The 17,027-nt window shown below is 39.8% G+C and overlaps 2 protein-coding genes across 9 annotated transcripts in view; one reads left to right on the top strand and one right to left on the bottom strand.

Annotated features, from left to right (window-relative positions):
- Positions 1–17,027, top strand: part of LOC143875990 (putative aldehyde dehydrogenase) — a 122,457-nt gene that overhangs the window by 38,397 nt on the left and 67,033 nt on the right. The gene's annotated exons all lie outside the window — the stretch shown is intronic.
- Positions 7,730–15,161, bottom strand: LOC143875988 (uncharacterized). The gene is made up of 2 exons (XM_077377565.1): positions 15,055–15,161; positions 7,730–11,654 (listed from the first exon to the last, which is right to left on the bottom strand). The coding sequence occupies exon 2, from the start codon at positions 11,526–11,528 to the stop codon at positions 10,002–10,004; it is 1,527 nt and encodes a 508-aa protein (XP_077233680.1). The 5' UTR covers positions 11,529–11,654; positions 15,055–15,161; the 3' UTR covers positions 7,730–10,001.

Here is a 17,027-nt window from a genome sequence, read left to right on the forward strand (position 1 = left end):
GGACAGAATAAAGAGCAAGGGAGAACAAAAATGAAAATCAAACAATCAAATGAAAGAAACTTGGCTGGAGATTGCCGGAATCCGGCAGAATCCATCGAAAAAGATGATCGGAAAAGAGAAATTTCACGAGAAAGTTAGGGTTTGGTTCTTAGATCTAGGTTTTCTTCCTCAAATCTAGAGTTTCTAATAGTGTAGATCTAAAATCTTGTACGGTCAGATCTAGATGGAGGTGAAGAGAAGAACATAAGGTTTAAAGTGAGGAAAAATGAAAATCTTAGGGTTTATAAAGAGGGAAAACTTAGATCTAATGATGTTTCAAAGAAAGGATAAGAAGAAACTAACCAAAATGTGACCGGCCGGAGTTAAAATGTTGCCGGAGAAGAAGATGCCGAAGAAAAAAAAAAAAAAAGGTTTGGGAGATGATCTCAAAGATCTGTTGAAAAAAGATGGATCTAATGGTGAAGAGGTGAAGGTAGGTGGAAGATGACGGTCGGATCTCCGGCGGAGACTTCCCGGAGAAGATGATCGGATCCCGGAGAAGATGATCTCTCTCTCTTTCTTTGGAACTTTTCTCTCTGCCGATCCTCTCTGTGATTTTTTTAGAAATTTTCAAACGAAAATTAACTCTCCTCCTCATTTGCCCGACGGATTTTTTATTTATAAGAGAGTGATAAATTCGACCCCTTTTTCTTACTTGGACAACCACCTCTAGGATAATCTACTCCCCTTTTTGGTTTACACTACGGTCTTCTCGCGGTTCGTTCGCTAGGTAAACGCACTCCGATTTTGACGAAATTTTGCAAGGAGCTTGGTAGGATCCTACCCTAGCTTAGGGTGAAGTTTGGGGCCCTATCTCAATGATTTAATGGGGTTTTACACAAAATTGGAATGTTTAGGGCACGGTCAAAATGGGGTGTCTACAGATGCCCCTCTTTGGCAGAGCGTGCTTGTTACGCGAATGTCAAAGCTAAACAGACAAACCATTTTGGCCGACTCGAAAAAGGAAGCAAATCAAATTTTGATTTTTATTTTTGAAAATGATATTTACAAAGATAATACGGTGAAATAGCCTTCCGCCGGACTCTGACTCTGCAAACGTTGGTGAGATAGCCTCTCTCCAACTCTTAACTCAGTACATATTGACGAGATAGCCTGTCTTGCAAAATATTAAAGGATAGATTTGATTATGAATGATCTTGAAATTTGAAGAAAAAATGAATCTGGATGCCGTGTGAAAACGGTCTTGAATGCCGTGTGAAAACGGACTTGAATGACTTGGATGCCGTGTGAAAACGGACTTTGAATGCCTTGAATGCCGTGTGAAAACGGACTTAGAATGCCATGTGAAAATGGACTTGGAATGCCATGTGAGAATAGACTTGAATACCTTGAATACCGTGTGAAAACGGACTTTGAATGCCATGGTGAAAACATGTTTTTTTTTAAAAAAAAAATCTTTCAAATGGTGAAAGAAATGACCAAACTCCAAATCGCGGAGCCATTGGCGAAAACAGCTTTTAAAATCTTTCAAATGGTGAAAGAAAAGACCAAACTCCAAATCGCGGAGCCATTGGCGAAAACAGCTTTTAAAATCTTTCAAATGGTGAAAGAAATGATCAAACTCCAAATCGCGGAGCCATTGGCGAAAACAGCTTTTAAAATCTTTCAAATGGTGAAAGAAATGACCAAACTCCAAATCGCGGAGCCAAAGGCAGAAATATTTTTTAAATGAAAGGAAAATTCATTGAAATGATTGAAGAAATGACCAACTTTGATCGATTTCACAAGGTGAATAAGTCATTCTTCGCCAAGAATGATTGAAAATGCATGATCTTTGCTGAAGATAAAACTCAAGAAACTTGAAGAAAATTCCAGGTATTGACCCTTCTTTAACAGGTAAAAAGCATTATGCTGAGGTTTGAAGGTTGGGGAGCAAATTCTAGACTCCACTGAGGAAATTGATTTTTCTTGGGAAGTTGACTCTTCAGGAGAGTGGACTCGTCTAAGGAGTTTAGAAGTTTGGTTCGAGATATACTCTTACATCTCTTATCTCAACTTACTGAAGACATTGACACTGATTGCCTTTTTTGCTTGATATCTTTTATGACGCAAGTCATAAAAGATGCCCCTAGTGTATTGTACTTCCATAACAAGAGTCCCAAGGAAAGTAAAACCAGGATAGGTAAGAAAATTTGGGTTTGTATAGGTTCTTTCTTTGGAATAAAGATGGGATAATGACTAAGCTGTGGGACATGATCCCGCGAGAGGGGTGGGGCGCGAGCCGCCGCGCCTTCTCTCTTGGTCTCTCGTATCCACGCGATTGGCGTGTGCATTTTAATGTTGATTTGAATTAATCTTTCCTGTGAACTTGGGATCACTAAGGCAATCCGAATTCCACACGAAAGAGACTGACAGAGTCGCCACCTAGATGTGGGATCTAGGACCCGTAATTAACCAGAAATCTAGACTCGCTACCTGGTTACGAGAATGGAAGGTATGGGGAGTTATCCGCCACATGCACCATTCCTGCCCGATAATCGGTCTTCGATTCCAAAAGCTAACTCTTTTAAATTTATTTTAAATGGCTCATTCAACTCTATGTTAATGTGCGAACTAAGTGACATGCATCCTAGAATCTAATTTCAATGTGAATCCTAGATGTGTATCTTGATTTATTAATTTGTCTGGATTCAATCTAAGTGACAGTTCTCCTAGAATTCTAATTTCATGGAAAATCCTAAGTGATTTAATTAAGCATTTACAAGAAAATTAATATATAAAACACCACAATTTGTTGTGGTGCCGACTCGCGGGTGGTATGCCGTCAGACATCCAAGCTGCCTACGTACCCAAGCCTCACTGGGATCAGAGTCGACGTAGTTCGGTGCACCTAAGCTAAGCTACTTATGCCTAACTCAACTAAGACACCGACCTAGACGGGATTGACTGTTTCAACAGTTTTAGGAGAAGTTATTTAATTCAAGTTGAGGATTTTATTATCTTAGGATTTCATCTAAGATGCTATATGATTCTTATCTAAATGCAAGTTGTCCCTTAGACTAATGCAGGTTAGCCTACATCCTAGTTTACTAGGCTTGTCCTAGGGAAAGATTGGGTGACTAGTGTAACTAGACCTATGGCACGATTGCTATACATAGCAAACGTCCGTGATGAGGCTGGACTCCTAACTCTAGGACTCCCTAAAACCTAGGACACAACACCAGTGTTCCTAAATTGGGCTCTAATGGTTCTTACGACGGAAACCATAATCCAACGGTTCCGAAAGACACAAGACAAATCGATTTAAATTCTCGAGGTTAATGAATTTCAGATTTCAAGGATTTTCAGTTTATGGGCATTCAAGGATTACCAATGGTTCTAGGGTTCACCAGTTTCGGCCCAGGATAGCATCCAAGGAAGGGAATCGTGCGCTCTTTCCTTGCGCAATTTAATACTTAGGTTATAGCATCTTATTGCCTGGCATATCTCAAGATTTCCGTGGACAGTGAACCTCGGAGCCAACAACGTGCTATAGCTTAAGTATTCAAATTATCAAAGATCGGTTGCAATTGGGATACGATTATGGATGCATTGGCCATTTTTCCAGGGAAATCTAAAGATCCTAAGATTTCTATTTCAATGGATTAAGGATTTAATATATGACAGAGATTTAAGGTTCTTTAGAGATTTTCAGGTGATTTTCAATTAATTTCGAATTTTCAATGGATTTTATCAATTTTAAGCATATGAGTGATTTTACAAGTGAAATTGTTGCAAACGAATTCAAAATGAGTTGAAACTTATACAGCAGCAAGATATGATGAGATGTAGCTTGCTGGAAGATTTTTACAGATTTTTACATTAAGCTCATATTTAATTTTGATTTAACAATTAATTGACCAGATTGCAAAAATAACACAGAAACTACTAGAAATAGAAATCTAAATTCCATGAAATTTCTACATTAGTAAGATATAAGTGAAAGTAGCATGCTGTGAGATTTTCATGAATTTAGAAAACTATTTACTATCAGTTTCGGATTTTTCAATTGTTAGACCAGATTATGAATTAACACTACATCCCATGTAAAACAAGATCCAAAGTAATTGAAACTTTTATAGAAGCAAGAAATATGAAATATAAGGCTACTGTAAAAAGTTTAAGAATTTTCTTTGTGATCTGATGTCAGTAAAAATTCCCCCAAAATCTGCTGATTTTCAAAGAAAGCATAAAATTATATACCAAACAAAATCCAAAAATTCTTACAAATTCATGGTAGAATGTATCATTATCATATTATTTTCCCACGAAATTTCATTATTTTTGGAATCTGTTTAGTATATCGTTTAGTTTTCTTTGTTAAAAATCATGCAAAAATCCGAAAATATACCAAATAATTCTAAAAAAATTCCGACAACGGTGTACCTACCTGTGATCGAAATCCTCGCCGAATCCGAGAGCCGAAAAACTCGAAAATCCCGCCTCCGTGCTTCCGCTTTCTTTCTCTTTTTCCTTCTTTTTTTGTTTCTTTTTCTTCTTTTCTTGTTTCTTTTTCTTCTTCTTTTTTTCTTTTCAACCCCACATAGCAACTTTGTTAGAACACATGATAGAAGAGAAATGAGTTGTGTCCTTTTACTCCCCCTCATTGAACCATTTATAGCAAAGGAATGGGAGGGTGGTGGCCACCATTGTGGACTTATTCCATGGTAGGTGGCCACCATTGTGGACATATTCCATGGTAGGTGGCCACCATTGTGGACATTGAATTTTGAGATGTGTGTGGCCCCATGCATGTTTTTTAAAGTCCTTTTGAGTAGGTAAGAGATAACCCAAGTGGGTCCCATATGTGACCAAATTCCCAATTGTGCATAAAATCATATGCCCCACTCCAAAGTATGATCGGAACCGTTCATTTGATGGGCGACAATGTGATTTAATTTGTGCTCCGCTAATCAATCCTATGGGCTGATCCAAGCCATCCAATAGATCAAAATGTGAATATGTTACCCCATTTTTAAATCACTCCCATTTGATGATCCGAACCGTCCATTTGATGGGCGACAATTGATGATCTTGACCGTTCAAATAGTGGGCTGCGATGTGATTTAATTTGTGCTCCACTAATCAATCCTATGGGCTGATCCAAACCATCCAATAGATCAAAATGTGAATATGTTACCCCATTTTTAAATCACTCCCATTTGATGATCCGAACCGTCCATTTGATGGGCGACAATTGATGATCTTGACCGTTCAAATGGTGGGTCGCAATGTAAATTGGTTGTGCCCCCTTAAATCATTCCTCTATGACGATCCAGACCATCCAATTGATGGGTCCCTTACCTAAGTAGGTTGTGTCCTCCTAAATCATTTCAATGGGCTGATCCGAGTAACTCAACCTGATGATCGTAACAAACTTGGTTGTTAAAACGACTTCTCTGAGATCTTGACCGTTCTCTTGATGATCATCTTTAGGTGTTGGATCGAAGTAGGTTCAAAACTCATTTTTCACTAAAACAATGCGCGGGCCACCCTGTTTGATCCAAATCTAAACAAATGCTCAAGACGGGCCCATCAATCGGATCCAAATTCTCTCTTGCTCGGATTCTTGGGAATAACCTTTCTCAACAATTATCAGGACGACACAAAACATGACAAAAATAACCAAAAAGATCGAGAAAACAAGAGGAGCGGACATGGGAATGGAAAACACTGAAGGAGACTGATAACAAGAACACTAACTTCTTTGTTGATTAAAACAAAACAAAATGGGGTGTCTACAGATGCCCCTCTTTGGTAGAGATGACGTAGTCATTGAATACCAAAGTTAAAAATGACAGGACCATTTTGCGTAGCTTTAATCGACAAAGGACTCTACACAAAACGGAACCTAGACGCAAACATTTACTACCTAATGCAAGACCCTAAACGAAGTCCTAGAATTGGAATGCAATAATAAAAAAAATCCCGCTGCGGTGCCGCTCACAAACGGGCAACAAGAGAATGAGATACCGCTCACAAGCGGGCTCAAGGAGAAGACGAGACCATTCGCAAATGGACTCGAGAAATGAGGCACCGTTCACAAACGGGTTCAAAGAAAAGACGAGACCATTCACAAATGGACTCGAGAAATGAGGCACCGTTCACAAACGGGCTCAAGGAGGACCTGAGACCATTCACAAATGGACTCAAAAAATGAGACACCGTTCACAAACGGGTTCAAGGAGAAGACGAGACCATTCACAAATGGACTCGAGAAATGAGGCACCTTTCACAAAAGGGCTCAAAGAGGACATGAGACCATTCACAAATGGACTCAGAAAATGAGACATCGTTCACAAACGGGTTCAAGGAGAAGACGAGACCATTCACAAATGAACTCGAGAAATGAAGCACCTTTTACAAAAGGGCTCAAAGAGGACATGAGACCATTCACAAATGGACTCGAGAAATGAGGCACCTTTCACAAAAGGGCTGAAAGAGGACATGAGACCATTCACAAATGGACTCAAAGAATGAGACACCGTTCACAAACGGGTTCAAGGAGAAGACGAGACCATTCATAAATGGACTCGAGAAATGAAGAACCTTTCACAAAAGGGCTCCAAGAGGACATGAGACCATTCCAAATGGACTCAGAGAATGAGACACCGTTCACAAACGGGTTCAAGGAGAAGACCATTCACAAATGGACTCGAGAAATGAAGAACCTTTCACAAAAGGGCTCAAAGAGGACATGAGACCATTCCAAATGGACTCAGAGAATGAGACACCGTTCACAAACGGGTTCAAGGAGAAGACGAGACCATTCACAAATGGACTCGAGAAATGAAGCACCTTTCACAAAAGGGCTCAAAGAGGACATGAGACCATTCCAAATGGACTCAGAGAAATGAGGCACCTTTCACAAAAGGGCTGAAAGAGGACATGAGACCATTCACAAATGGACTCAAAGAATGAGACACCGTTCACAAACGGGTTCAAGGAGAAGACGAGACCATTCACAAATGGACTCGAGAAATGAAGAACCTTTCACAAAAGGGCTCCAAGAGGACATGAGACCATTCCAAATGGACTCAGAGAATGAGACACCGTTCACAAACGGGTTCAAGGAGAAGACCATTCACAAATGGACTCGAGAAATGAAGAACCTTTCACAAAAGGGCTCAAAGAGGACATGAGACCATTCCAAATGGACTCAGAGAATGAGACACCGTTCACAAACGGGTTCAAGGAGAAGACGAGACCATTCACAAATGGCCTCGAGAAAAGAGGCACCGTTCACAAACGGGCTCGAAGAATTTAGAGGTTTTCATGAATTTGAATTTGACGTAGAATTGGATTTGATGAATTTTGGATTTTTTTTTTTTTGAACTCAATGAAATCGGGGACATTATAGATCGTGCCCAGTAAAGATATTGGAAACCAAGACTTTGACGAATGATGAGACGACCAACCTTATGAACGAAGAACAATTAGTAACAAGAATGGATTATGAACACTTTTATGAAACTTCAACAAGATTTTTCTCAATGAGACTGTTGGTCTTGTCTTCTGGGGATTTTGATAACTGAAACCTTGAACAAGACATTTGAGATTGGTAATTTAGAACAATGGCTCTTTTGGATATAATCATGGAAAAGTGGGATTTGGCTCTTGACAGGTGTTTAGATAAACATTTCTTGACCAGGATAGTATTTAACTAACTGGAAAGAGATTCCGAATTTTAATGGTTCATTTTTCTGAGAAATTGGCTCAACCACCATTGCATCTGGGGCTCTTCCAAGCTTAAGGTGCTTTCCTGGGGTATGATCTTTTTACGGAAGCTGGGCTTTCTGATGTTTCTACTTCTGAACTCTTCTGAGTTGATCTTCTTTGAAATGTAGCTGTTTGACTAAATTCTCAAGCTCCTTCAGGTACAATTGAAGGGAGTTGCCTAAGCCGGGCCTCCTTCACCAAGACAGTTACATCATTTGGACATAGGAACGACGATTGACTCTTTCTAAAGAGAAAACTTAGATGAAAAGCACTACTCAAAGGATTGAGCAGCTCTGAAGGAGTGAACTTAGAATGACAAAGATTGACTAACGACACTGACAGACACAGTAATGCTTCTGACTTAGTTAACGTTTTATTTGGTAAGTCTATCCTTTCAAGGAATAGTTTTTCAATTGGTAAACACCGGACTTCTTCCTTAAAACAGTAATGCCTCAAGGATTTAATTACGACCCCTAAGATTGCTTAGCTTCCATGCCCCCAGTTTTGAGGATGTCACTTGAATTTCCTTAAACTTCAGTTGATCTTCAGTCTTGATACCGGCTGTAGCCTTCTTATACTGATTCTCTTACCATGACCAAGTCACCTCTTCAGGGTTTTTAACTTGGCGGACCGCGCTAGCCTTAACTTTTGCCTGAACCACCATTCTAGGTTTTCGATCCAGCAGGCTATCCCCTTAGCTTTTGCCTAAGCCGCCCTTTCGGGTTTTCAACTTAGCAGGGGAATGATCTTAAATTTTGCCTAGACCGCCCTTTCAGGTTTTCAGTCTAGCAGATCTTCAAACTCTGTTCTTTTTTTTTTCATTTTTTGTGTTTTCGGGACCTAGATCATTAGTTCTGAACACCAGAAGGACTTTTATAGGTAAGATAGGGCTTTTTAAAGAATGGCTTAAGGCTTGACAAAGATTTCGACCGAACCTATGAACAGGTTGTCTACATATCCCAAGATAGGAATCAGGTCGTGTGTAGTTCAGGGCGAATGCCCCTAGTTTGAAGATAGATTGTTTGAAGGTTAATTGATTTTTCTTCCTTTTTTCTTTTCTTTCTGGAACAATTAACTTCTCTTCTTTTGGAACTTGTCCCTCTTTTTTTTTTTGAAAGGATTGAATTTCTTTTCCTTTTTGAATCGACCGAACTCGGTTCAACCGAGTTGCCTACGTACCCCAGTATAGGGATCAGGTCTCGCGTAGTTCGGGGGAATGCCCCGAGTTTGATGGGTTTTCAAGAAAATTTGATTTAGGCTCGAAGGGTTTGCAAATCGGTATTCTTTTGACATTGGGTTTTGATTTTGAGATTTATTCGGCCAAAGGAGGCCTTCTGATGTTCAGATTGAGAATTGATCTAGGTTACTAGAGTCCCTCTGGTACTGATTATTATTATTTTTTTTCTATTTTGTTTTTTTTTTTTCACGGAGCTTGACGGCATTTCCAGGTACGATAATGAATCTTCTTCTTTCAAGATTCTAATACGTGCTTTAGACTTTCATAGAGCGAAACCTGTTCTTTGACATCCTCCATCTATGGATTCGTACTCTTGATATCTGATGATCACTTTTCAATGCTTGCTCTTGAACTTCTTATCTTGAATTTGTTGGCTTTATGTTATGAATTTGAGAACCAAGGTCATTGATTGGAAATATGAAAGTTGTTTCCACTCTATGCCCCTTGTATAGCATATATCTTCTCACTTTCTTCATTTTCTTTGAGCTTTCTGTCTATGTCTTTCCCCTGGTATCGGTTGTAGCTTTTCTAGACAATCTTCTTATTCTTGAAATAGGTTTATCAATTCCTCACATTCTTCAGAGGGTAATGTACTTTCAATCGGCATTCACTGAATCAAAGTTTCAGTGCCAATGTTTATTATTTCAATTTCATCTTTGAAAGGTTGGGATTGGCGCTCCTCCTCTTGTTCAAGTAATTGCTGTGACTCAAGTGGAGTTTCGTCAATTTTGTCCTCATTTGAGGAGGGAGTCTTACTTTAAGATCAGAAGCATACTTAAGAAACAGACACAAGTGAATTATTGGAACTGAAATTTTTATTTAAAGAAAAGCTATTACATTTGACGACCTATCCTGAACATGCTCAGGATTCACAACTCTAAAGAGAAACAGAAAATAACTTGCCTGGACTAGGCATTGACCTTGAACTGTAAGACCGGACTCAACAATTATACTGACCATGATGACTGACTCAACATAAAATAGCAAGTGACTAAAACTTTAACTGCTACAACTGTTTGGCGTTGAAGGCTCGGCGAAGGCTGGCTCGTATCGGGATAGCAGCTACTAGAACATCTCCACTGTCTGCATCTTCCTCTTCTTCAAAAGGTTCCGACCCAGACGTTTCAAAGGTAGGTTCTAAGGCACAGATAAGAGTGAGAGGATCAAATTTTGGGTCCCCTATGGTTATAGCATTAACAACAGCAGCAGGGTTTGCATGACCAGGTAATGAGTTATCAGGTTTTGGCTCGAACACAAGATCTTTGTTGTCGAGCAACCTCTGGATCCTGAATTTTAGGGCAACGCAATTATCAGTGAGATGGCCAGAATTTCTATGGTATTCGCAGTGTTGATCTGTTCGCCAATTTGCTGGTAAAGGATTAGGAAGAGCCCTAATGTCGGGCAGGATTATGCGACCTGAGGCTAGACACTCCTTGAGTATCTTAGATGGTGGAAGAGGGAGAGGGGTAAATTTTGTCTGGGCCTGTGGTCGAGGTGCGACAGCAGGTTGGGTATAGTCCATCACCATGGGGTTCTGAGATTTTGAAGGCTGAGGCTTGGAGCAGGAAAGGTTATTAATTTCAGCTGATGGAGACTTACTGAATTCTCTGGTATTCGGGTTACTTCGGTTGAATACACCTTGAGCCATAGCCTCCTCTATTTGGGTGCCTGCCACGATAAAGTGTTTGAAGTCCGGATAATACTGCAACGACATGTGATATTGGAGTTGGGGGGAAATATTTTTCATGATTATCTGGACCTGCTCTTCCTCAGACGGGCGCTCCATCATCTGAGCTGCTATTCTCCTCCATCTTTTCACAAAAATCAGAAAGGATTCCCTCGAGTCTTGCTTTGTTCTCTCTAAATCCTTTCTGGTGATTTCTGTCCCATCATCATATTTGAACTGCCTGATGAATTGCTCGCCGATATCCTTCCATGTCCTGTAACGAGTCTTGTCCAAGACCATGAACCATCTCCTAGCAACCTTGGTTAAGGAAACTGGGAACAATTGAGCCATTTGCTCAGGAGATAGGCCTTGAGGCTGACACATAATGGTGAACATTTGCAAATGTGTGATTGGACAACCCACACCATCATATTTGTCGAAATCGGGCATTTGAAAATTGGCAGGAAGGCGGATTTCGGGAAATAGAGTAAGATCGCTGGGATTGAAACCACCCTGGTCTTGAAACTGAATGTCTTGAACTTTCCTGGTAAGAGTCTCTAATTTCTCCATAACAGACTTATCAACCATGGACTGAGAAGGCCTACTGCGATTCTCGCTATATTGCTCTTTTTCCAAATCTTCTTCGGTTTTATCATGGGTATTGATGAACACTGGATGGGCAGGTGCTGTTGAAGTAGCCGCTTGGTGCATAGGCCCTTTATCCTTGGACAACGATGGTCCCAACTTTTCAGAAAGCTGAGCCTTGATAACTTGGTTTTCTTCTTTGAGTTCTTGAAGCTGCTGGAGAATCAAGGTAAGAGTATCGGTAATTGCAGTAGGTGGAAGGCCATCTTGGTTATCTACCATTGGTGAGGATGAGAAAGAAGGAGACGCTGGGGTTCTCAGAGAGGGTGGTAGAGAGACAGAATTCCTCTCCAATCGTGAAGAGACCCGAACCCAAGGAGCAGTGGGGTTAGCTATTGTGCCAACTTCCTGTGATGAAACAATGAACACGAGGTATATGAGCTTGACATTCATGGAGTGTTCATTCTCAATGACTGAAACAAAGATTACACATTTAAGCAAGTAGTTGGGACAATAGAATGAATCCTAGAGGACCAAGACATGACATGATGACTGATTCGCATAGGGGAATGCCCCTAGTTCAAGGATTATGAGAGTGAACTCTGAAGGACTTAGCAAAATATTCTTGAAAAAGGTTGCCCTTAGAGTAAGAAGAAAGACCAAGGGTACAAGCAAGATTGGATCATCTGGACCAGGCATGATCAGGTCATGAGATTGCATAATCGAAAGATTGTGAGATTCTGCATCTGCCAGTTAGGGGATGGCATGAAGATACGATCGAATCGTATGACAGAAGAACGAAAGACGCACGATCAAAAGATTAGATGAGATAGCATAAGATTGCTTTCAACGGATAGATCATGAATGACTAATCCTATGAGATCTTTGGAAATGATGGGATTTATATCCTAACCCAAAGGGAATTTTTTTTTTTTTTTCACATTTTATCAGTGTTACCTGAAGGCATCAACCCTAATCCTAATCTATCGGAGTGGAGAGAGAATCTCGACTCATGACTTTGTTCGTGTATATAAGGACCGATCGTGACCATTGGAAGATGGACCACGGCCTAATCTAGACACCAATGGGTAGGATATCCTAAACTAGGTTCACACACGTGATGCACATGTGTTCGTATACTACATGCATGTGTGGGTTAATCTAGGGGTAAGGCCAAGAGTTCCCTTAGCGCGAATCCCTGTTCGATATACTGTACCAGTGTCCGGCGTATCAGTACGTGAACAAGAGATCCGTTTACGTACCATAAAGGTACTAGGCTAAGGGTGGAATGCTTCTCTAGCACAGAGGCACCAGGTGATGAAATCCCAGTCAACCATGCTAGATAACACTCCGGGTTCCTAAAATAGGACGTGTGTGCTCGTGAGATGCAAGGGTTTAGATGCAAGTGATGTAAGTGTGTGCAATAAGTTCGCGCGATCTATGATGCCTTCAGGTTTTGTTAGATTAAGTTTGAGTAAAATGTGATGAGAAAATAAAACAAGACAAACTAATCTGACAAGTATACAAGAGATAGAGTTCTTATGAGCCAGTTAAATTAAATTCAAATGAATTATCTTTTGGAATTTTAATGAAGTAAGGTGATCCCCAGCAGAGTCGCCAAACTGTGGGACATGATCCCGCGAGAGGGGTGGGGCGCGAGCCGCCGCGCCTTCTCTCTTGGTCTCTCGTATCCACGCGATTGGCGTGTGCATTTTAATGTTGATTTGAATTAATCTTTCCTGTGAACTTGGGATCACTAAGGCAATCCGAATTCCACACGAAAGAGACTGACAGAGTCGCCACCTAGATGTGGGATCTAGGACCCGTAATTAACCAGAAATCTAGACTCGCTACCTGGTTACGAGAATGGAAGGTATGGGGAGTTATCCGCCACATGCACCATTCCTGCCCGATAATCGGTCTTCGATTCCAAAAGCTAACTCTTTTAAATTTATTTTAAATGGCTCATTCAACTCTATGTTAATGTGCGAACTAAGTGACATGCATCCTAGAATCTAATTTCAATGTGAATCCTAGATGTGTATCTTGATTTATTAATTTGTCTGGATTCAATCTAAGTGACAGTTCTCCTAGAATTCTAATTTCATGGAAAATCCTAAGTGATTTAATTAAGCATTTACAAGAAAATTAATATATAAAACACCACAATTTGTTGTGGTGCCGACTCGCGGGTGGTATGCCGTCAGACATCCAAGCTGCCTACGTACCCAAGCCTCACTGGGATCAGAGTCGACGTAGTTCGGTGCACCTAAGCTAAGCTACTTATGCCTAACTCAACTAAGACACCGACCTAGACGGGATTGACTGTTTCAACAGTTTTAGGAGAAGTTATTTAATTCAAGTTGAGGATTTTATTATCTTAGGATTTCATCTAAGATGCTATATGATTCTTATCTAAATGCAAGTTGTCCCTTAGACTAATGCAGGTTAGCCTACATCCTAGTTTACTAGGCTTGTCCTAGGGAAAGATTGGGTGACTAGTGTAACTAGACCTATGGCACGATTGCTATACATAGCAAACGTCCGTGATGAGGCTGGACTCCTAACTCTAGGACTCCCTAAAACCTAGGACACAACACCAGTGTTCCTAAATTGGGCTCTAATGGTTCTTACGACGGAAACCATAATCCAACGGTTCCGAAAGACACAAGACAAATCGATTTAAATTCTCGAGGTTAATGAATTTCAGATTTCAAGGATTTTCAGTTTATGGGCATTCAAGGATTACCAATGGTTCTAGGGTTCACCAGTTTCGGCCCAGGATAGCATCCAAGGAAGGGAATCGTGCGCTCTTTCCTTGCGCAATTTAATACTTAGGTTATAGCATCTTATTGCCTGGCATATCTCAAGATTTCCGTGGACAGTGAACCTCGGAGCCAACAACGTGCTATAGCTTAAGTATTCAAATTATCAAAGATCGGTTGCAATTGGGATACGATTATGGATGCATTGGCCATTTTTCCAGGGAAATCTAAAGATCCTAAGATTTCTATTTCAATGGATTAAGGATTTAATATATGACAGAGATTTAAGGTTCTTTAGAGATTTTCAGGTGATTTTCAATTAATTTCGAATTTTCAATGGATTTTATCAATTTTAAGCATATGAGTGATTTTACAAGTGAAATTGTTGCAAACGAATTCAAAATGAGTTGAAACTTATACAGCAGCAAGATATGATGAGATGTAGCTTGCTGGAAGATTTTTACAGATTTTTACATTAAGCTCATATTTAATTTTGATTTAACAATTAATTGACCAGATTGCAAAAATAACACAGAAACTACTAGAAATAGAAATCTAAATTCCATGAAATTTCTACATTAGTAAGATATAAGTGAAAGTAGCATGCTGTGAGATTTTCATGAATTTAGAAAACTATTTACTATCAGTTTCGGATTTTTCAATTGTTAGACCAGATTATGAATTAACACTACATCCCATGTAAAACAAGATCCAAAGTAATTGAAACTTTTATAGAAGCAAGAAATATGAAATATAAGGCTACTGTAAAAAGTTTAAGAATTTTCTTTGTGATCTGATGTCAGTAAAAATTCCCCCAAAATCTGCTGATTTTCAAAGAAAGCATAAAATTATATACCAAACAAAATCCAAAAATTCTCACAAATTCATGGTAGAATGTATCATTATCATATTATTTTCCCACGAAATTTCATTATTTTTGGAATCTGTTTAGTATATCGTTTAGTTTTCTTTGTTAAAAATCATGCAAAAATCCGAAAATATACCAAATAATTCTAAAAAAATTCCGACAACGGTGTACCTACCTGTGATCGAAATCCTCGCCGAATCCGAGAGCCGAAAAACTCGAAAATCCCGCCTCCGTGCTTCCGCTTTCTTTCTCTTTTTCCTTCTTTTTTTGTTTCTTTTTCTTCTTTTCTTGTTTCTTTTTCTTCTTCTTTTTTTCTTTTCAACCCCACATAGCAACTTTGTTAGAACACATGATAGAAGAGAAATGAGTTGTGTCCTTTTACTCCCCCTCATTGAACCATTTATAGCAAAGGAATGGGAGGGTGGTGGCCACCATTGTGGACTTATTCCATGGTAGGTGGCCACCATTGTGGACATATTCCATGGTAGGTGGCCACCATTGTGGACATTGAATTTTGAGATGTGTGTGGCCCCATGCATGTTTTTTAAAGTCCTTTTGAGTAGGTAAGAGATAACCCAAGTGGGTCCCATATGTGACCAAATTCCCAATTGTGCATAAAATCATATGCCCCACTCCAAAGTATGATCGGAACCGTTCATTTGATGGGCGACAATGTGATTTAATTTGTGCTCCGCTAATCAATCCTATGGGCTGATCCAAGCCATCCAATAGATCAAAATGTGAATATGTTACCCCATTTTTAAATCACTCCCATTTGATGATCCGAACCGTCCATTTGATGGGCGACAATTGATGATCTTGACCGTTCAAATAGTGGGCTGCGATGTGATTTAATTTGTGCTCCACTAATCAATCCTATGGGCTGATCCAAACCATCCAATAGATCAAAATGTGAATATGTTACCCCATTTTTAAATCACTCCCATTTGATGATCCGAACCGTCCATTTGATGGGCGACAATTGATGATCTTGACCGTTCAAATGGTGGGTCGCAATGTAAATTGGTTGTGCCCCCTTAAATCATTCCTCTATGACGATCCAGACCATCCAATTGATGGGTCCCTTACCTAAGTAGGTTGTGTCCTCCTAAATCATTTCAATGGGCTGATCCGAGTAACTCAACCTGATGATCGTAACAAACTTGGTTGTTAAAACGACTTCTCTGAGATCTTGACCGTTCTCTTGATGATCATCTTTAGGTGTTGGATCGAAGTAGGTTCAAAACTCATTTTTCACTAAAACAATGCGCGGGCCACCCTGTTTGATCCAAATCTAAACAAATGCTCAAGACGGGCCCATCAATCGGATCCAAATTCTCTCTTGCTCGGATTCTTGGGAATAACCTTTCTCAACAATTATCAGGACGACACAAAACATGACAAAAATAACCAAAAAGATCGAGAAAACAAGAGGAGCGGACATGGGAATGGAAAACACTGAAGGAGACTGATAACAAGAACACTAACTTCTTTGTTGATTAAAACAAAACAAAATGGGGTGTCTACAGATGTCCCAAGGAAAGTAAAACCAGGATAGGTAAGAAAATTTGGGTTTGTATAGGTTCTTTCTTTGGAATAAAGATGGGATAATGACTAAGCTCAAAGACTTCTCCTTTCATTGACCACTATTTGAGGTTCGCTCTTTCCACCACCTTCTGCTTGAAATTTGACATCTTCAACATTTCTGAACAAGATATTTCTCGCTTTTCTCTGGTACTTAAACCAGGGTCTATTCATTTTTATCAATTCAGAAAGTATACACCCATTCTTCCAGTGCCAGATGACTTGGACCTTGAAGGAAAACAAATATGAATGAGGAACAGACTTCCAAGACTCTATCAAAGAAAATGTACATTATTCAAGGGACTTGACTCACTTTTGATTCACCCTTAGACCTTATGTGTATTTTTAAATGGTAAGGCTAGCCGCTCTCAGAATAATTTCAAAAACCATGTCAAGAGGCATTAATTTCCTCCATCGGTATTTCCGTCATGGTTATTACCCCCTTCGGATTGCTCAGTTTCAATGCCCCTAGTTTAGAAAGGTGTCAAAGTAAGTCTCACTGACACTACTCGGATTCCAAGATCCTGCTCTGTGTAGTGATGGCTTCTTCATCTCTTCGAGTTT

Source organism: Tasmannia lanceolata, unplaced genomic scaffold, assembly GCF_043159265.1.
Source record: "Tasmannia lanceolata isolate RefF3 unplaced genomic scaffold, GAP_Taslan_0.1 ptg000004l, whole genome shotgun sequence".
Classification (NCBI taxonomy): Eukaryota; Viridiplantae; Streptophyta; class Magnoliopsida; order Canellales; family Winteraceae; genus Tasmannia; species Tasmannia lanceolata.

Coding starts and splice junctions, on each gene's coding strand:
- LOC143875988 (XM_077377565.1), bottom strand. CDS start 11,528: ATGGTAGATAACCAAGATGGCCTTCCACCTACTGCAATTACCGATACT.